The sequence below is a fragment of the Tachysurus vachellii genome, chromosome 23, assembly GCF_030014155.1.
Source record: "Tachysurus vachellii isolate PV-2020 chromosome 23, HZAU_Pvac_v1, whole genome shotgun sequence".
Lineage (NCBI taxonomy): Eukaryota > Metazoa > Chordata > Actinopteri > Siluriformes > Bagridae > Tachysurus > Tachysurus vachellii.
In genome coordinates this window covers 1,358,338-1,379,511 of record NC_083482.1, presented here as the reverse complement: position 1 = coordinate 1,379,511, position 21,174 = coordinate 1,358,338, and the positions used below count along the sequence as shown (strand labels likewise).

The 21,174-nt window shown below is 42.3% G+C and overlaps 2 protein-coding genes across 3 annotated transcripts; one reads left to right on the top strand and one right to left on the bottom strand.

Annotated features, from left to right (window-relative positions):
* Positions 1-233: 233 nt before the first annotated feature.
* On the top strand, positions 234-11,264 carry cep70 (centrosomal protein 70). Its single transcript, XM_060859441.1, has 17 exons — positions 234-650; positions 1,807-1,906; positions 2,200-2,323; positions 3,522-3,702; positions 4,678-4,853; positions 4,955-5,005; positions 5,196-5,295; positions 5,539-5,627; positions 6,058-6,135; positions 6,212-6,278; positions 6,616-6,714; positions 6,980-7,123; positions 7,213-7,362; positions 7,710-7,878; positions 7,988-8,096; positions 10,018-10,086; positions 10,985-11,264. Exons 1-16 carry the CDS (start codon positions 642-644, stop codon positions 10,034-10,036), a joined length of 1,665 nt encoding a protein of 554 aa, XP_060715424.1. The 5' UTR covers positions 234-641; the 3' UTR covers positions 10,037-10,086; positions 10,985-11,264.
* Positions 11,265-13,580: 2,316 nt separating this feature from the next.
* On the bottom strand, positions 13,581-19,690 carry mmadhca (metabolism of cobalamin associated Da). 2 transcript variants are annotated; one of them, XM_060859624.1, is made up of 8 exons: positions 19,656-19,690; positions 19,124-19,175; positions 17,261-17,387; positions 16,874-17,094; positions 15,845-15,953; positions 15,313-15,422; positions 14,994-15,080; positions 13,581-14,336 (listed from the first exon to the last, which is right to left on the bottom strand). In XM_060859624.1, exons 2-8 carry the CDS (start codon positions 19,133-19,135, stop codon positions 14,136-14,138), a joined length of 867 nt encoding a protein of 288 aa, XP_060715607.1. In that variant the 5' UTR covers positions 19,136-19,175; positions 19,656-19,690; the 3' UTR covers positions 13,581-14,135. The 2 variants fall into 2 exon arrangements, with proteins under 2 accessions (XP_060715607.1, XP_060715608.1); XM_060859625.1 differs by having other exon boundaries at positions 19,124-19,160; positions 19,656-19,681.
* Positions 19,691-21,174: the final 1,484 nt, after the last annotated feature.

Here is a 21,174-nt window from a genome sequence, read left to right as displayed (position 1 = left end):
TTATTAATATTATTATTGTTGCTGTTATTATTATTATTGTTGTTGTTGTTATGATAATGATGCTGCTGCTGATGATTATTATTATAATTAATATTATTATTGTTGTTGTTATTATTGTTATTATTATTATTATCATTAATATTATTATTATTATTACGTTTCTCTTTCGTCTCCACGGTACTTTAAATCTCGCGAGAGTTTCCGCACTCCAGCAGATCTACATACAATGTGTATAAAGTCTACACACCTACACGGGATTGGTCCATGATCAGGAAGTCAGCGTTTGCGTCACTTTTGGCAGTTTTTTGAATCGGCATAAAGTTCTCCTTTGTGTTGATCCCAGTTACGTACAAAATAAACAGAAAACACGAGAAAAAATTGTAGTTTTTTCTAAAGCAACAGTTTAAGGGATAAATATTCTCATTTAGCTGCTGTTAAAAACTAAACGAACGCAAAATATCGGCGCTTGACGTTGGCTAACTTAGCTTAGCTTAGCTTAGCACGTCGTAGTAAACAGTTGTAATGTTAGCATTAACCGCTCTGTGTGCTAACAACAGTTAGCCAGGTGAGATACATTTCTCAACAATTTAACGTGTAATTGGATAAAAACCTGCCAAACCTTTCTTCAGGTGTGGGACGAGATGGAGAAGGTGAGTTTGAGCTGAAAAATCTTTATAAACATCTTTATTTCTCATTAAACTGTGGCTGAGCAGGTGTTACACCGAAATCTGTGACCCATCGTATGTTGTGACCATAGAGGGCGCTGTTACTAAAATGCAGCTTAAAATAGGTCGTCTAGATCAACCGGTCAATGTTTGATCATTTTACCGCGGCCCGCTGGGGGTGGGGGCTATTAAATACAGTTAAATTAAAATTATTGACTTCTCGAACTTCTCTAGACGACCTATTTTAAGCTGCATTTTAGCAACAGCGCCCTCTATGGTCACAACATACGATGGGTCACAGATTTCGGTGTAACACCTGTTGTGTGTCATTCTCAAACGGAGTCGGCTCATCTATTCGACTCTTTAGGGTGAACGGAGGGAGTCGACTCACATATATAGAAGCCTATTTTTTAATTGTGTTTGAATAGAAGCCTTTATTTGTCACAGATACATTACAGAAGAGTAAAATTCTTTCTTTGCATAACCCAAGTTTGGGGTTGAAGCAGTGAAGGTTTGGGGCTGAATAAAAGTCTGTTATTTTTGACTCCTGAGCTGTTTGTTGGTGCGAACAGTGTGTTTGACTCAGGTGTGTGTTGGAAGTAAAAATTACATCCATTACAGTGAAATGATGGACTAGGATTTTCTGTAGAATTTAATCAATGACAAAAGAAATAGAACAATAACTGGTTAATATGACGCAAAATGCTGATGGGAGTCGACTCTTCATCCTGAACCGAGTCAACTGACTCATTGGAGGGAAAAAAAAACAGTCTGACAGGTGAGTGCTTTGTGGACTTGGTGTAGGAACCAATACTAGTGCAGAAGGTGGGGTTTGTCAGGAATATGAGACTCCACACCGTCCACCTTCTTACAGCATCTCAGAAAGTCAGAACTCGTCTCTGTCCTCTACCATTCAACTTCTTTTGTCTCTTTGGAGTCTCTAATTTACTGTTTACGATGGACAGGAAATCTGCTCCTCAGTCTACAGACAAGACCTACGTGTTTCTGTGGACCAGCCGTCAGTTTCAGGTGGAGCAGGGTGTGTGATTTTGTCTCTCATCCATGTCACAGTTTGTGGTGTAAAGGGTTACTTTTGTGGTGTGTGTGTGTGTGTGTGTGTGTGTTGTGTGTGTGTTTACAGCAGGAGCAGACAGAGTGGGACGCAGTGAACCGCCTGCTGCAGCACCATGGATTTAAACCCGTCCGCTTCGCCGATCCCACTGAGAACAAGAACCTGTCAGGTATCGATTTCTTCACACACACACTGACCCCTGACAATAAAAGACATCACACAGTGTGACAGTCAGAATTATGACAGAGTTTAAAACACATCTCCAGCTGCTGACGCTGGAGACTCCTTCTGGAGTTTTACACAAAACTTCACCATCATCAAAGATCTTTTAAAATGGGTTCGGTTCGATCGTCCGCTGTACAGGTTCGTGTGACCGAGCTGTTACTATAGAAACCATGATGTATTAGAATACTGTAATAAAATGACTCAGCACTTTCTGACCAATCCCATTTCTTCCCCCAGACCTGGTGCTGTTGGAGAGATGGTCCTCGTCTGAGCTGCGTCTCGTGCTGAAGACCATGCTGATGGACTCGGAGCGCAGACAAGCTCTGATCCAGGAACTCATCCAGTCTAACAGCAAGTTAAAGTAAGCTCCGCCCACAACACACCTGACCTCAACACTGTTTCCTGTTCCCATGCTGGAGATACTGAAGTGTTCACTCGCAGTCTGTCTGTGGAATTTAAATTATTAATCACTGGACAGAAAAATAATCCCATTATCCACATGTTTAATAATTCAGAGCACAGTGTGAGCTCCGTCTGATCGCCACCTGCTGTTATCTGATATCATACACACACAGTATCACACACACACACACACTCACTCTCTCTCACACACACACAAACAGTATCACACACACACACACACACACACACACACTCACTCTCACACACACAGTATCACACACACACACACTCACTCTCACACACACACACACACACACACACTCACTCACTCTCTCTCACACACACACACACACACACACACTATCTCTCACACACACACACACACAGTCTCGCACACTCTCACACGCACACTCTCACACGCACTCTCACACACTCTCACACTCACGCACACTATCACACGCACAGTCTCTCACACACACACTCACAGACAGACACACAAACACACACACAGTCTGTGTAAAGCCTTAACTCTGTTGATCTATTTACTCATGTCCTCATTATTACATCATTACATTCACACTAAATACATTCACACCTAAACACTGTGTTCATCTGAGCTGTTTTTTTAATTAACACTCTGATCATCATAATGTTAATGTGGGTCAGTAGTTTTATTCATTTTTATTTCATTTTTTATTTCTTTTTATTATTAATTTTTGCACTTTTATCAGTGAACTGAACTTTAATTCTTAATAATGTATTTATTTATTAAATCATTAATTATACTTTCATTTGTATTATACATCATTTTTATTACCCAAAAATAATCATTTTATTCACATTTGTTACTTTCAACTTTGCTGCACTTTTTTTACCTAATAATTTCTTTGCAATTTAATTGTTTTTATCTCCACTTTGATGGTTATTTATTTTTATTTTTATATATTGTACTTTTTTGTCCTCGTTTGTTTTGACTCTGTTTTATTCGCTCCTTTCCTTCATCGTTAAAACTTGTAGCTGTTTTACTGAAGATTGATATCTTTAGTTAATATTTATTTCTATATTTTTTACAGTCACTTAGTGAAGATTAACGAGATCTGTTACTCAATTTAGCCAAAATCACCCCTGATATAACGGCACATCATTTCCTGTTCCAGACAGGAAGTGGAGCAGCAGCAGGTACGAGCCGTTCGTCAGTCACACAGAGCAGAGGAGCTGGAGGGCGTGTTGGCCGGGGTAAAGGTCAAAGTTCAGGGGCTGGAGGACTCCATTATCAATAAAGCAGTGCAGCAGAAGGGACAAATACAGCAACTGCAGCAGGACAAAAGAGACACAGAGGTGCGGAATCCACAGTGTTTAAGTCTGTTCTGATTAAAGGTGCGGTCTCTGATGTTTGAAAGCTAATGTTGACATATGAAATCACCAAAACAAACACGCCCCTCACCCAAATGGGTCCCACCCCTGTATTGATAGCTCCGCCCACACATACATATGTAACCCAGGCAACTAACAGAAAGAAATGTGTCTTTATCATAGCTGAAGGGAAGAACAATACGATTGTAGATAAACAAACAAGCAAAAATGACACACAAGCATAATCATGTAAAGGACAAAGACATATATTAGTTCTGTGTAACAAAACAAAACCAACGTTACTCACCTATCGAGAAGGAAAAAAGCGCCTCGGCGTCTTAAGTAAAGTTGGTCACATATTCACAGATTGGAGTTTCCCGAGTCAATAACTCCTGAGCTAAACACTGTTACTACACAAAACACGGTTGTAGCTGCGTCTCTACATTACTACGATAGAAAAGAGGTGTTATTTGTGTAGTAACAGTGTTTAGCTCAGGAGTTATTGACTCAGGAAACTCCAATCTGTGAATATGTGACCAACTTCCTGCTCCTTCAGTTCTCTCCAGCGCTGGAAAGCTGATCCTATATTAACACGTCCTACTTCTTACCTTATCGTAAGTCTTTCTTCTCTTTCTTTCTTTGTTTTTATCCTCCATGTCAATGTTAAAACCGCTTTCTGCTAATGTCACACATGCGCACTGAACACTCTCTCCGCCCATATCGACAAGACACGCCCCTTTCTGCTCATTGGCTACACGTTTGTTTTGTTTTTGTTTAGTTTGTCGTCCCGACTCAGTTTTCTGAAGCATTTCTCAAACAACGCAGACCCCACCTTTAAGTGTTAGTCGGTCCAGTTGAAATATTCTCTAACACTCTCACTACTCATCCAGATGGAGCAAAACAATACATACCACAGTATGTAAACGCTAGACTGTGTTTGGTGTGTGTGTGTGTGTGTAGACACTCTGTCAGGCTCTGCAGCAGCAGCTCCGTGAACAGGAGTCTCAGGTGTGTGAGCTGCAGAAGAAACTCCAGCTCACCATGAAAGAGGAGGAGAAACGAACGTCTCGCCAGAACCAAGCTTTCCAGCAGATCCTCAGTCGCTCAGCTCGTCTACACTCACCCAGTGATCAGCTGTGAGCATGCACGAGTACACACACACACACACACACAGGGAATCTTACCAGCATGTGCTTGTGTGTAATCCTCTGGCATTTGGTGTGTTTGGTATGTGAAGGCTCCTGGACGTCATCAGTGTTTACGAGTCTCAGCTGCAGAATAAACTGAAGTGAGTAAAACTTGTGCCACGTGTATCTCAGAGGAAGAACGTGGTGTTAAATTGTGGTGCACGTCATCAACACGACCATCTTACTCCTCGTCACCACCATCATCACCATCACCAGTGATCTGTCAGCAGTCAGTTATATCATTAGCTGGTATTGAGTGAAGTGTTTAATGTTTAACTGTGTGATCTGTAGGAAGTGTCGCAGATGCCGCGTGTGCAGTAACGACTCGTCTGACTCGCAGAACAACGACACGTCAGACTTAACATCCTCCAGCTACAAAACCCTGCTCAAGGTTCTGCTTCTGTCTGTCACACACACACACACACACACACACACACACGCACACACACACACGCACACTGTGACTCTCTATGTTTCTGTCTCATTTCCTGCCCTTCTCTCCATCTCTCTATTTAACTCTTTATCACCTGTGTCTTGCTGTCTCTCTATATCTCTGCCTGTTACCTACAAGGTCCTTAGTGTGTGTGTGTGTGTGTGTGTGTGTGTGTGTGTGTGCGTGTGTGTGTGCTCTCAGTCATATCAGGAGCAGGTGAAGAAGACTAAAGCTCAGCGTGATGATCTGAAGTTGGAGGTTCAGCGTCTCAGACAGGAGCTGGACTCCAGGTTAGTGTATGAACTCAGGGTATAGATGTGTTTGTGTGTTAGTGTTAGTGTATGAACTCAGGGTATAGATGTGTGTGTGTGTGTTAGTGTATGAACTCAGGGTATAGATGTGTGTGTGTGTTTGTGTGTTAGTGTTAGTGTATGAACTCAGGGTATAGATGTGTGTGTGTGTTTGTGTGTTAGTGTTAGTGTATGAACTCAGGGTATAGATGTGTGTGTGTGTTTGTGTGTTAGTGTTAGTGTATGAACTCGGTATAGATGTGTGTGTGTGTTTGTGTGTTAGTGTTAGTGTATGAACTCAGGGTATAGATGTGTGTGTGTGTTAGTGTTAGTGTATGAACTCAGGGTATAGATGTGTGTGTGTGTTTGTGTGTTTGTGTTAGTGTATGAACTCAGGGTATAGATGTGTGTGTGTGTGTGTGTGTGTTAGGCCGAGTGTGAAGGAGCTGAAGTGTTTTAAGCAGCAGCTTAGGAGGATGGAGCACCTCGTCCAAAACACCAACACCAGGTAACACACTAAACAACCACACAACTACACAATCATTTATTAATGAAGTTACTTTTAACTGAACTCTTATTTGCAGGTCACTACAGACAGAGAGGACTGAAGATCCTCTGAGTTCCAGCCCTGAGTACCAGAGATACATCACGGTGACTATCTCACACACACACACACACACACACACACACACACACACACACACACACACACACGGCACAATTTAACATTTCAATATTTTTTCTCCATTGAATAAATAATGAATATATTCATCTCTATAATTCTGTCTATTCTGTCGTGTGTGTGAGACTCCGTTATAGTGATGTATAATAATCAGTGACGGTGTTCTACTGCTACATTAACATTAACACATTAACACATTAACACCTCCTGACCAATCACCATCCAGAAAGCCTCAGTGCTGTGCATGAGTGTAAATGAGTGAATATTATAATGTGTGTGTGTGTATGTATATGTACGTGTGTGTAGGAGATCTGCTCGGAGCTGAAGGTGCAGGACGTGAGTCACGTTGTGGCTGCTGTTCAAGCGCGCTGCCGAGACACTGACTCAGCACTCCGACTCGAGAAGGTCTGACTCACATTCCTGTAGTACTTTATGTTACCGATGACTGTGTGATTGTTTGGATTAAAGTCGAAGGTTATGACCAAAACATTACATCATGATACTTAAAAAGACAGAATGTCTGCAGTTGTGACGTGAATCACGAGAGTCACGTGTGCTAACGAAGTGGCAGTGAAACAGCAGACTGTGATACTGCGGTGTATCGTGATGAAGATACGGTGTCATTGTATCATCATCTTAATCATCTTCATCCTAATGTTTTAATCTTCAGGTTGTCAGTGACGTCGTGGCGATCCTGACCGATCCCAGAGCGCCGTTAATGTTGCTGAGGAGACCTGGTGACACTTCAGGCTCAGAGCTGGAGCAGATCATCCCTACGCTGGAGATGTGGAGCCAGCAGCTCGGCGCTCTGACCGTCAGTCTCAGCCGTAACACCTGTTTAACCTTCTGATGAAACACAGACACCGTACAGGTTCCACTTAGCACTAATATCTCCTCTGTCAGGACCTGCACCGCTCCGTCAGCACACTGGTGAGGAGGCTGTTGCCGTGGCAGCCAGAGGACGAAGCGTGTCCTCAGACCAGGTGTGTGAAGGTGGAGGACGTGATGCTCATGGTGGACATGCTGCTGGATGAGACAGCTCCAACCAACAAGGTGGGTTTATTTATTTATATATTTAATTTTTTTATTTAGGGTTTTCTTCTTTATCATCATTGCTGCTAATATTGTAATTTAAGTCTAAACAAAACACATCAGGATCATATTTATTTGTAAACAGTTTTAGACTCCTGAGTGTTAAACATCATCCCGTTTCCATTTTATTACTTTACCTAATACATTTTAATAAAGTATTTTATTCCCTTATTTTAGTCCTGTATATTCTGTTTACTCAAAGTTACCTACATAATCTACTATATTATATAAAAAGCATACTGTAGCCTTATTGTGTGTGTGTGTGTGTGTGTGTGTGTGTGTGTGTATATATGTGTGTGTGTGTGTAGGTGTTACACACTCCCTCTAAGCCCACCCTGCAGGCGATGGTGTCTCACTTCCAGATGCTGTTTGATGTGGTGAGTATTCGTGGTGTTTACACGAGGATGAACGAGGTTTACACTCGACTGGCAGAGATGAACAACGCCATGAGGAACCTCCGAGACATCCTGGACATGGGTATGTGGTAGAAATGTTGTGTCTATTAGATCACAAGCCTGAGAGTTTCACTGAGTGTGTGTGTGTGTGTGTGTGTCTATGTCTGTGTGTGTGTCTGCGTGTGTGTTAGATGAGAGCGCATCCCCTGGGAATGTGGTGAACATGGTGGCCAGAATCATCACTCACATGGCTTCTTATCAGAACCCACACAAGCTGCTTGGAACCAGTGACATAGACAGGTATACACACACACACACACACACACACACACACACACACACACACACACCGATGTGTAGCTTCTACACACTGTTTTTCACTGGAGGTAAATGATTTTGATGCTAATGTTGATCTCCAGAACATAAACTTATATAACTCAGTGCCTTCATCACACCTTGACCTTGACCCTGTATGTACTCTGTATGTACTCTGTATGTACTCTGTATGTACTCTGTATGTACTCTGTACTCTGTATGTACTCTGTACTCTGTATGTACTCTGTACCCTGTATGTACTCTGTATGTACTCTGTATGTACTCTGTACTCTGTATGTACTCTGTATGTACTCTGTACTCTGTATGTACTCTGTATGTACTCTGTACTCTGTATGTACTCTGTATGTACTCTGTACCCTGTATGTACTCTGTATGTACTCTGTACCCTGTATGTACTCTGTATGTACTCTGTACTCTGTATGTACTCTGTATGTACTCTGTACCCTGTATGTACTCTGTATGTACTCTGTACCCTGTATGTACTCTGTATGTACCCTGTATGTACCCTGTATGTACCCTGTATGTACCCTGTATGTACTCTGTATGTACTCTGTACCCTGTATGTACTCTGTACTCTGTATGTACTCTGTACTCTGTATGTACCCTGTATGTACTCTGTACTCTGTATGTACTCTGTATGTACTCTGTACCCTGTATGTACTCTGTATGTACTCTGTACCCTGTATGTACTCTGTATGTACTCTGTACTCTGTATGTACTCTGTATGTACTCTGTACCCTGTATGTACTCTGTATGTACTCTGTATGTACTCTGTACCCTGTATGTACCCTGTATGTACCCTGTATGTACTCTGTATGTACTCTGTATGTACTCTGTACCCTGTATGTACTCTGTATGTACCCTGTATGTACTCTGTACCCTGTATGTACCCTGTATGTACCCTGTATGTACCCTGTATGTACTCTGTATGTACTCTGTATGTACTCTGTACCCTGTATGTACTCTGTATGTACCCTGTATGTACTCTGTACCCTGTATGTACTCTGTATGTACTCTGTATGTACTCTGTATGTACTCTGTATGTACTCTGTACCCTGTATGTACTCTGTATGTACTCTGTACTCTGTATGTACTCTGTACTCTGTATGTACTCTGTACTATGTATGTACTCTGTATGTACTCTGTACTCTGTATGTACTCTGTACCCTGTATGTACCCTGTATGTACTCTGTACCCTGTATGTACTCTGTATGTACTCTGTACCCTGTATGTACCCTGTATGTACTCTGTATGTACTCTATACCCTGTATGTACTCTGTATGTACTCTGTACCCTGTATGTACTCTGTATGTACTCTGTACTCTGTATGTACTCTGTATGTACTCTGTACTCTGTATGTACTCTGTACTCTGTATGTACTCTGTACCCTGTATGTACCCTGTATGTACTCTGTACCCTGTATGTACTCTGTATGTACTCTGTACTCTGTATGTACCCTGTATGTACTCTGTACTCTGTATGTACCCTGTATGTACTCTGTACTCTGTATGTACTCTGTATGTACTCTGTACTCTGTATGTACCCTGTATGTACTCTGTACTCTGTATGTACTCTGTACTCTGTATGTACTCTGTATGTACTCTGTACTCTGTATGTATTCTGTACTCTGTATGTATTATGTACTCTGTATGTACTCTGTATGTACTCTGTATGTACTCTGTACTCTGTATGTACTCTGTATGTGACAAATAAAATTAGATTTGGTCTGAGGATGTACAAACTTTTACAACATCGGTATCTGTGGATTATTCAGCGTCACTATATGGAACAATAATGAGGTTGTATTATTATTTATACAGAAAGTCAAGACCAAGTAAATCTACTGATGTGTAAATATACAGTTCTGTCTCCTTTATTATTCTAGTGAAGCTGCGGGAACATGAGGAACTCAGTACTGTGTTTTACTCCTCGTCCTCCAGCGTCGACACTCTGGGTATGTATACACACATATACACACATATACACACATATACACACATATACACACATATATACACATATACACACATATATACACATATACACACACATACTGTACACACATATATACACACATATACTGTACACACACATATACACACATATACACACATATACACACATATATACACATATACACACACACGTACTGTACACACATATATACACACATATACTGTACACACATATACACACATACACACATATACACATATATATACACACATACACACATATATACACATATATACACATATATACACATATATACACATATACACACATATATACACATATATACACATATACACACACATATACACATATACACACATATATACACATATACACACACACATACTGTACACACATATATACACACATATACTGTACACACATATATACACACATATATACTGTACACACATATATACTGTACACACATATATACACATGTATACTGTACACACATATATACACATACACACATATATACACATATACACACACACATACTGTACACACATATATACACACATATACTGTACACACATATATACACACATATATACTGTACACACATATATACTGTACACACATATATACACATGTATACTGTACACACATATATACACATACACACATATACACACATACTGTACACACATATACACACATATATATACTGTACACACATATATACTTATACACACATACACTGTACACACACACATACTGTACACACATACACATATATACACACACACATATACACATATATACACACACACATACACACACATATATACACACACACACACACACATATGAACTGTATGTTTTATTCACAGAGAGGATCGATTCTGCTTCATCAGGAGTTTGGCATGAAGCTGAAGCTAACTGACGAAACTCTTCAAGAAATAATCTGAAATCATGTAAAAAGACAAGAAACAGAAATATAAAATTAGGCATAAAAATGAAGTGTTTTTATTGTAGAAGTGTTTTTTTATATAGCTTATTTTTTATTACTGTTTGTGTGTGAGCTTCAGGTGATGCTGAAGCTGTGTGTGGTGTAAAGATTTGTACTGGACCACAAAACAGTTCACCAGGAATAAACGTGACTCCTCGTGACCCCTCGTCTACATGTGTATAATTATTATTGTAGGTTATTACAGACTGTTTATTAAATCACATAGCTAGCAGTTTGTTAGCATCGCTAGCATGTTGTTTAGCATACGTATTACCACATTCAGTTAGATCGCAATGTAAAATGAGTGATGGTGTAAAATGGTGTGTTTTTATTAAGATTACAATATAGTTTACTTTCTTAAATCTCTTCACAGAGAGATGTAATTATTCACCTTCCTTTTATCGGTATAAAGAAACAAATCCCCTGAAGTAGGAATGCACTGCGTTTCCCATAAGTGTGTTGGGTTTCATAAGAAGAACAAAAGAGTTTGACGTTAGTCACCAGCTGGTTAGATAAGTGTGGACAGTTAAACACACGGCTTAGGGCATGAAATCTAGAGTTCATTAAGACTCTAATTCTTCATTAAAGTGGAAAAGCTGATGCTGTAATCAAAAGATCCAGTGTAGGGCTTTCACAGGGAACAGGGGCGAAGACACAATCTGTCATACATCTCTCCTTTTTTTTTGTTTGTTCGTGTCATTTTAAAGGACAAAGACGCTACGAGTCGTGAGAGCTTGTGTGCAGTGTCCTGGTGTAGTGGTAAAGCGTCTGTCTGTCAGCGCTGTGGTTGTTGGGTCGATTCTGGCTCAGTCCTGGATGTGGGAAATAGTGTTGGTGAAAGCAAAGCCAAAAAAAATGAGGTGATAGGTTTTACAGTGTTTTTTTAATAATGCAAAAACTAAGTCGAACCCCTCTCTTCAGGCTCCATAACCCCTTTCTTCTCCTGCTCTGGCCCTGGGGGGGGCAGCTGCCCGGATTTCCCCCCCTTGGTCATGCCCTCTGGATCCTTCCACACATCCTGGAGTCCTGGCTGGGGTTCGAACCAGCAACCTCTCGATCCAGAGGCGATGCTCATCCACTTGAGCTACAGGAACTCATACAAACACACTGCTTTATTGACCTTTTCACCCTCTGAGGTCTAAATATCATTGATGTAAAGGAATCACACACAGAATTGAAGCAGGGAGCTCATGTACCAGAGTCTGTGACACTAACCTCTACACCACTGCAGGACAGGGGCAGCTGCTGCTTATTGGACTTTTGTCTTAATAAAGTGTTGCCCTGGAACCAGAGACTTAATTAAAGCCAAAGTAACACTACAGAGCCTCAAACCAGGGACCTCATGCACCAGAACTTGTGTGTGTTCAAGTTCCACTACACCACAGGTGGAACTGATGCTTAGAGGACTTTTGTCCAATAAATGTCTCAAAACTCTGAAGGAAAAGCCTCAAACCGGTGACATCACACCCTGAGATCTTTATCATGTCCTCAACATTCACTCACTCATTTTCTACCGCTTATCCGAACTACCTCGGGTCACGGGGAGCCTGTGCCTATCTCAGGCGTCATCGGGCATCAAGGCAGGATACACCCTGGACGGAGTGCCAACCCATCACAGGGCACACACACACACTCTCATTCACTCACGCAATCACACACTACGGACAATTTTCCAGAGATGCCAATCAACCTACCATGCATGTCTTTGGACCGGGGGAGGAAACCGGAGTACCCGGAGGAAACCCTCGAGGCACGGGGAGAACATGCAAACTCCACACACACAAGGTGGAGGTGGGAATCGAACCCTGACCCTGGAGGTGTGAGGCGAACGTGCTAACCACTAAGCCACCGTGCTCCCTGTCCGCAACACATTTGTACAAACTTTTACAATTTAAGACACATGACAGATTTACAGTTGAGGGACCCAGCAGTGGCAGTTTAAGAGGTCCTTTATCCTTCTGCTTGTCCTGCATGAACCCTGCACTTCGGCCCTTCGTGGATAAGACCTGACAGCCCTGATGAAGAGTGTGAGAAATTCTACTTCACTCGTTCTTCACATCAGTACATTTATACTGCAGATGTGCATTCATGAAATGTTGGAAAAACGCAAAGATACTTTTGACATTTAGTCTGATATTATGTCGAGCTCTGATGTGTGTGTGTGTGTTTGTGTGTGTGTGTGTGGTTCTAACCATGTATTTGATTCTCCATGAATCAGAACATACTTCAGGTGTTTTGCGTCATCGTTCATCTGTAAATATTTTCTCACTCCAACCAATAAACTCTTTCCTGAGGTGACGGGATGTAGAGGTGACGTGCTGCTTCTCCGTTACTGGCTTTGGTTCGGTGTTAAAACAAACTGGTGTTAAATATGTTCTGATCTCCTTTAACTCATTAACAAGTGTGGAGTTTGATCTAAAAGTAGCAACAAGTTTCTGCGGTAGAATTTTTTAATAGGAAAGACACTGTACAAGAACTAGACTGCAGACACCTTGTTTATTGGGAATCAGTCTCAAATGTCACACACACACACACACACACACACACACACACACACCAAGAATCTCACCAGTCTCCTCTGCCATCAAACCAGTTTCTCCACAGTATACGAGCAGATATTACACTTCATCTCAACAAGAGCTATAAGCATCCAGACTGTATAGAAGTTATAACATGTTATTAACAAGTTTATCACCTCCATCTTGATCTTTATATTACATGAATAAGGACCTTCTCGCTCGCTGGCAGATCATCAGAACTCGACGTCTCTGCAGCTTCTTTTATTAAAGCTCTACATCGTCACCCATGAGCTCCAGTTAGCATTAGCATTAGCAATTCATCTCTCTCTATACACTAATCACTGAATATTTTAAAGTTCTATCCTGTGTGGGTTCTGAAGCTCTTTAATCTGAGCAGCTACGTGTCATAAACATCAGTCAATAAATAATATTTCAAATAAACCACTCGTCAATCTCAAGTAATAAAGCATCAGCGTCTGTCACGTAGTGAAGGTGTGTGTGTGTGTGTGTGTCTCAGGTAGGTGTGTGTCCTCTGAGCCGCCGCATGAGCAGGCTGTCGGACGGCGCGCTGGTGATCAGCGTCCCGGCGAAGGTGTGCGAGTCGCTCAGAAGGTGAACGGTGAGTCTGCAGGACGCCAGGTCCTCGATGTGGAACCCTGAGTGACGACGCTGATCTGTCTGGAGAACCGGATCATGTGACTCTGCTCCGAAATACTGACAGGACAAAAGAGAGACGTGATTAATATAAATAAATCTGCATATTTCACGTACAAGAGAAATAATTATAAATAAATAAACAAATACATTATTAGAAGGGCATGGTGTCTTAGTTGTTAGCACGTTCGCCTCACACCTCCAGGGTTGGGGGTTTGATTCCCACCTCCACCTTGTGTGTGTGGAGTTTGCATGTTCTCCCCGTGCCTCGGGGGTTTCCTCGGGGGGGGAACGGTTTCCTCCACCGGTCCAAAGACATGCATGGTAGGTTGATTGGCATCTCTGGAAAATTGTCCGTAGTGTGTGATTGCGTGAGTGAATGAGAGTGTGTGTGTGTGTGTGTGTGTGTGTGCCCTGTGATGGGTTGGCACTCCATCCAGGGTGTATCCTGCCTTGATGCCCGATGACGCCTGAGATTAACACATAGGTCATGTGATCACTTTCCTGTAATTGTTATAAGGAATGTATTCATTCATTCATTCATTCTTTATAACAACCTACAGGAAAGTGATCACATGACCTGTGTGTTAATCCTGCATCACTGACACTCTACATCACTGATAAAAGGTCTGTAACAGCAGAGAAGCTCCAAGTTCCTGTAACGGTTCCTGCACCTTTTCCTCCAGGACAGAAGTGTTAATGTGTAACGGTACTCACGGCTCTCCCTGACCAGGGGTCGATGAAGTCGGCCCAGTATCCTCCTCTCCACAGCAGGAAACAGATCTGTTTAGCACCGTTAATAAACTACACACACACACACACACACACACACACACACACACACACAACAGGTCATTAGTGCAGACTGAGTTAAGAGTTTAGATTTGTTGACTTTTGTAAATAGGAGTTTTGTTTTTGTTATAAGAACTAAATGACAAATTAGACAGTAATTCTACATGAATAATAAAAGTGTTTGTTTTCTTAATGTTAATGTTTAACGTTAATGTTTTTTGCTCCAACAGAAGGTCAGACTCACGATATCTAGCAGCTGTTGTGTGTTCAGTTCCTCTGTCCTGGTTGTTTTCTGCTTTATCGTCAACACAGTGATGCCAGTGACAGGAAGAGCCGGAAAAAACGATTCTAACTCTGTGTGTTGTGTGTGTGTGTGTGTGTGTGTGTGTGTGTGTGTGTGTGTGAGACAGAGAGAGGGCGAGAGAAAAAATCAAATCAAATTATAATGATCGTTTCTTCAACTGGATCTGAATTTCATAGCATGTGTGTAAGAGTGTGTTTGTGTGTGAGTGAGAGTGTGTGTAAGTGTGTGTGTGTATTAGCGTGTGTGTTTGTGTGTGTGTGTGTGTGTGTGTAAGAGTGTGTGTGTGTGTGTGTGTAACTGTGTGTAAGAGTGTGTGTGTAAGTGTGTTTGTAAGAGTGTGTAAGAGTGTGTGTGTGTAAGTGTGTGTGTGTGTGTAAGAGTGTGTGTAACTGTGTGTGTAAGTGTGTGTGTAACTGTGTGTGTGTAAGTGTGTGTCTGTGTATGTAAGTGTAAGAGTGTGTGTGTGTGTGACCTTGTTTCAGCAGTTCAGGACAGGTGTGTACAGAACACTCCACGTCACAGTGAGTAAAATATTCCTCTGCTTTAGCGACTCTCTGTGTCCATACTGACGCATCTTTAGTCTGGAAACACACACACACACACACACACACACACACACACACACACACACACACACACACCATGATACTTAATGATAAATGATATATAATTAATCACCAGGTCAGTATTGGCTCTGACATTTTCTGAGAGTTTCTGCTTATTTTATTTCTGCCACAATAAACTATTTAGTCACAGGATGAACACAACTGAGGCAGAAACAATTATTTTATATAAATATATAAATATCTCCTCTAATTATTATCCAGTTGTTATGGGCGTGGCTTTGGCTCATCTTCTGCACTCACACAACAGCATGAAGATCTAAAGCTCTAAGAGTCGTGTTGTGATTAAAAGTGTCACCAAACTGACACACGATGAACTTCATCACAAACAGATGAACACGGACACGTATAAAGCAGCAGCAGCAGCAGACATTAGCAGCGTCCCACATTCTGTTAGCGCTGTGTGTGTGTGTGTGTGTGTGTGTGTGTGTGTGAGAGCTGGAACTCAGGACCACATTAAACTCTCCATACACACAGAGTTCCTGTAACTGCGCCCTCTGCTGGTGGTATAGTGTCATCTGCATGTGACAGACTGTTTACAAATGTCTATATTTCATAAAAATAAAAGAAGAAAATTGTAGAAAATAGTTTCAGTGTGTAGTTTTTTAGTTATAAAGTCACACACACACACACACACACACACACACACACACACACACACACACACACACACACACACAATATATATAGCTGCACCGTAGTGTTAGATGACAGCTGCTGCTCCTTCTAATATATAATCACTACCATAGTATCTATAAGGGAGAGACGTTAAAGAAAAATCCCATGATGCAGTTCAGGAGATACACACACACACACACACACACACACACACACACACACACACACACACACACACACACACACAGAAAGCTGCTCACCTGGTACTCAGTGATGAACTGTGCCAGTATGAACTCGTGCCTCTCGCTGTTGGACGGCGCTGTGAGGACGTCAGGCGTCGAGCGCTGGGTCGATGTTACTCGTTCCTCACCTGTCCCCCTCAGGTGACAGTCAAAACCCACGTTGCCTGGCAACTGGAAGCGTTTATCCTGAGGGCCAAAAGGACCCATGGTCTCATCGGGCCACACTGTTCTGGGTCCCACTGCACACACACACACACATTTATGTTCAATGTGCTGCAGTATTTGTGTTAGTAAACAATAACAAATAAAACATTGAGTAGAGAGATGAGGAGACGCCAAGCTAGGGCTGCTCACGTAAACGTGTGTGTGTGTGTGTGTGTGTGTGTGTGTGTGTGTGTGTGATACCTGGAGTGTGAGGTGAAACTGCTACATACGGCTCATCTGAACCTGAAGATCCGGCGGTGGAGAATAACCTCAGTGACCTCACACTCCGAGTCGATCTGATCCACCGGCTGACTCGCCTGCATAGCACCTGTAGATACACGCACACCACACACACACACACACACACACACACACACACACACACACACACACACACCACACACATGAGGACACGAGTATGGTGATGGGAACAAAAACAGCACAGAGTCACACGGCCGCTCACACACACAGGCGCTTTCTCTCACACTCACACGGGCTCTCTCTCTCTCACACTCACACGGGCTCTCTCTCTCACACACACACGGGCTCTCTCTCTCACACACACACGGGCTCTCACACACACACACACACACGGGCTCTCACACACACGGGCTCTCACACACACGGGCTCTCACACACACGGGCTCTCACACACACGGGCTCTCACACACACGGGCTCTCACACACACGGGCTCACACACACACGGGCTCACACACACACGGGCTCACACACACGGGCTCTCACACACACACACACGGGCTCTCACACACACACACACACGGGCTCTCACACACACACACACACGGGCTCTCACACACACACACACGGGCTCTCACACACACACACACACGGGCTCTCACACACACACACACACGGGCTCTCACACACACACACACGGGCTCTCACACACACACACACACACACGGGCTCTCACACACACACACACACACGGGCTCTCACACACACACACACACGGGCTCTCACACACACACACACACGGGCTCTCACACACACACACACACGGGCTCTCACACACACACACACACACGGGCTCTCACACACACACACACACGGGCTCTCACACACACACACACGGGCTCTCACACACACACACACACACGGGCTCTCACACACACACACACACGGGCTCTCACACACACACACACGGGCTCTCACACACACACACACGGGCTCTCACACACACACACACGGGCTCTCACACACACACACACGGGCTCTCACACACACACACACGGGCTCTCACACACACACACACACGGGCTCTCACACACACACACACACACGGGCTCTCACACACACACACACACGGGCTCTCACACACACACACACGGGCTCTCACTCACACACACACACACGGGCTCTCACACACACACACACGGGCTCTCACACACACACACGGGCTCTCACACACACACACGGGCTCTCACACACACACACGGGCTCTCACACACACACACACGGGCTCTCACACACACACACGGGCTCTCACACACACACACACGGGCTCTCACACACACACACGGGCTCTCTCACACACACGGGCTCTCTCACACACACGGGCTCTCTCACACACACGGGCTCTCTCACACACACGGGCTCTCTCACACACACGGGCTCTCTCACACACACGGGCTCTCTCACACACACGGGCTCTCTCACACACACGGGCTCTCTCACACACACGGGCTCTCTCACACACACGGGCTCTCTCACACACACGGGCTCTCTCACACACACGGGCTCTCTCACACACACGGGCTCTCTCACACACACGGGCTCTCTCACACACACGGGCTCTCTCACACACACGGGCTCTCTCACACACACGGGCTCTCTCACACACACGGGCTCTCTCACACACACGGGCTCTCTCACACACACGGGCTCTCTCACACACACGGGCTCTCTCACACACACGGGCTCTCTCACACACACGGGCTCTCACACGGGCTCTCACACGGACACGGACACGGGCACGGGCGCTCTCTATCTCTCTCTCTCTCTCTCACACACACACACTGATATAAAACACTGACACTCACACTGGTCATCATGGAGGCTGTGACCTGCTGCTCTGACCTGCAGACACACACACTGTAAACAACAGCTTTTATTCAGTCAACATTTCAGTTACAGATTTATTGGTGTTTTTAGTCTAAAATAAACATTTTAACATTTAATAAACATTTCATCACTTTTCTGACGTCATTACAGTGAATCACAGCTGAAACTGAAAACAGCTGAAAAGCTTCCTGTTTAAAAACAAATAAAACAGCAGAATTACTGAGACAAACGAACTAAAACTCACTTATTATATAATTAAACCACAGAATAAAACGCGTCATTATTTACAGATAAAAAAAAAACAATAAATCTTCTGTTTTAATGTAAAATAAACATCAGAGTAAAAACTCGACTGAAGCAGAAACTGTTGGTTGGTTTTCATCGTGTTTAACGTGTAAAATCTCACCATTACATGCACTAAAGTCTCCTTAATGTAATAATATAACAGGACAAAATAAAACTCATTAAATCAGGAATAAAACTTTCTCAAAATTTCACCAAAGCTATTACCTTGTTTTCCTCAAGCTGTAGCTAATCACGTGACCGGAAACGGATACAATAACATTTTACAATATAAGAGTTTGTTTAACAGCGACACCTGCTGGATGTTAGACATGATGAAACAATGAGGAACAAAATAATCCAACAAACAGAATAAAATTAGATTGTAGAACTTTAGCTGTATCATGTTTATGTTGAGTTATGTTTTTAATGATGTAATGAGACACATTATATCGTTAAAAAATAAATTAAGAGCTTTAAGAAGTTAAATCAACACTTAATATCTTTATATTGGGTTTATATGTTGGGTTCCTGTAACATCTCCTGTGAACAGTCATTTTTGTTGTATTTGTGAAGGTGAACAGGAGAAGAAACGGAGACAGACTTGACTTCGGAGCGTTCACAGAGCACACAGAGCTAAACGAATGAAGGAATAAATAAATAAGCAAATAAACACGTAAATAAGAGTCATCAGAGCTTTTATTCACATACTATCGTGCCTTATGTGTGTCTCTGAATAGTTATATTTATAAAACAGTCAGTCAGGGGAACGAGGATTACTGTAACGTGGCCCTGGAGGCCCTCGTTAACTTGAATTAAATAGAGCTTCATTAAAATTCAGTTCATTAATAAATAAACAAATTTACCTCCGACAACAACAAAAAACAATCAATAACAAAAAGATTTAAACAAAAATTATTCACAACCTTCACAAGTCAGTGTAAGGATTATTCACTTACAATCAAACAAACAAACAAACAAAAACATAAATAGGCTTAGATTATGTTGATGGATTAGACTTTTAGGCTTAGGTTATGTTCGCCCTTAAAGCTCAGTTTAAGAGCTTAGAACTTTAGAAGAATCGTAGCTCAGTTTCTCGTTCAGAATCAGGGCAGCTGTGCTTTTGGGAGAGATGAAATGAAGGGTTGCCGTGTAGCAACACTGCAAAGTGTGTTATGTTTCCACATGAGAATACGATCATCATCAACTTGGCATTCACCAGATTTCACCATTGCTCTAAAGGAGTTTCATTAGCAATCAAATTACAACCCAGATAACAGCTTGGATCATATTGAAATCTCTTAGCAACACCATGACAACCCCTAGGGTCACATGCTCTGGGTTAGCATGGTAAAGTATTAGAAAGCAATACTTGAGTAAAAGTACAAGTATCGTACTAGAAAAAGACTTTGGTAGAAGTGAAAGTTACCTTTTAGAATATTACTCAAGTAAAAGTCTTAAAGTATCTGATATTTACTGTACTTAAGTATCAAAAGTCATTTTCTGATATTTAATGTACTTAAGTATTTGAGGTAAAAGTAAAAAGTAAAAATTCAGTGATTTTCGGTAGGCATAAGAGCAGGGGCAGTTCTAGGGTCTCATCTTTAGGGGGTTTTAGTCCTCAGTGAGAATTTAAAACAAGAAGAGTTTTATATTATATATTATATGACTACATACTAAGCCAAAAGTTATGGTATTATTTAAAATGGCAAAAGTGGACACCAAAATTTTATGCATGATGTAATGA

Coding starts and splice junctions, on each gene's coding strand:
- cep70 (XM_060859441.1), top strand. Junction 3,703..4,677: donor AGGACAAAAGAGACACAGAG/GTGCGGAATCCA, acceptor GTGTGTGTGTAG/ACACTCTGTCAGGCTCTGCA. Junction 5,296..5,538: donor GCTACAAAACCCTGCTCAAG/GTTCTGCTTCTG, acceptor GTGTGCTCTCAG/TCATATCAGGAGCAGGTGAA.
- mmadhca (XM_060859624.1), bottom strand. Junction 15,954..16,873: donor AGTTCATCACTGAGTACCAG/GTGAGCAGCTTT, acceptor GTGTGTTTCCAG/ACTAAAGATGCGTCAGTATG. Junction 15,423..15,844: donor TCCTGAACTGCTGAAACAAG/GTCACACACACA, acceptor CACAACACACAG/AGTTAGAATCGTTTTTTCCG.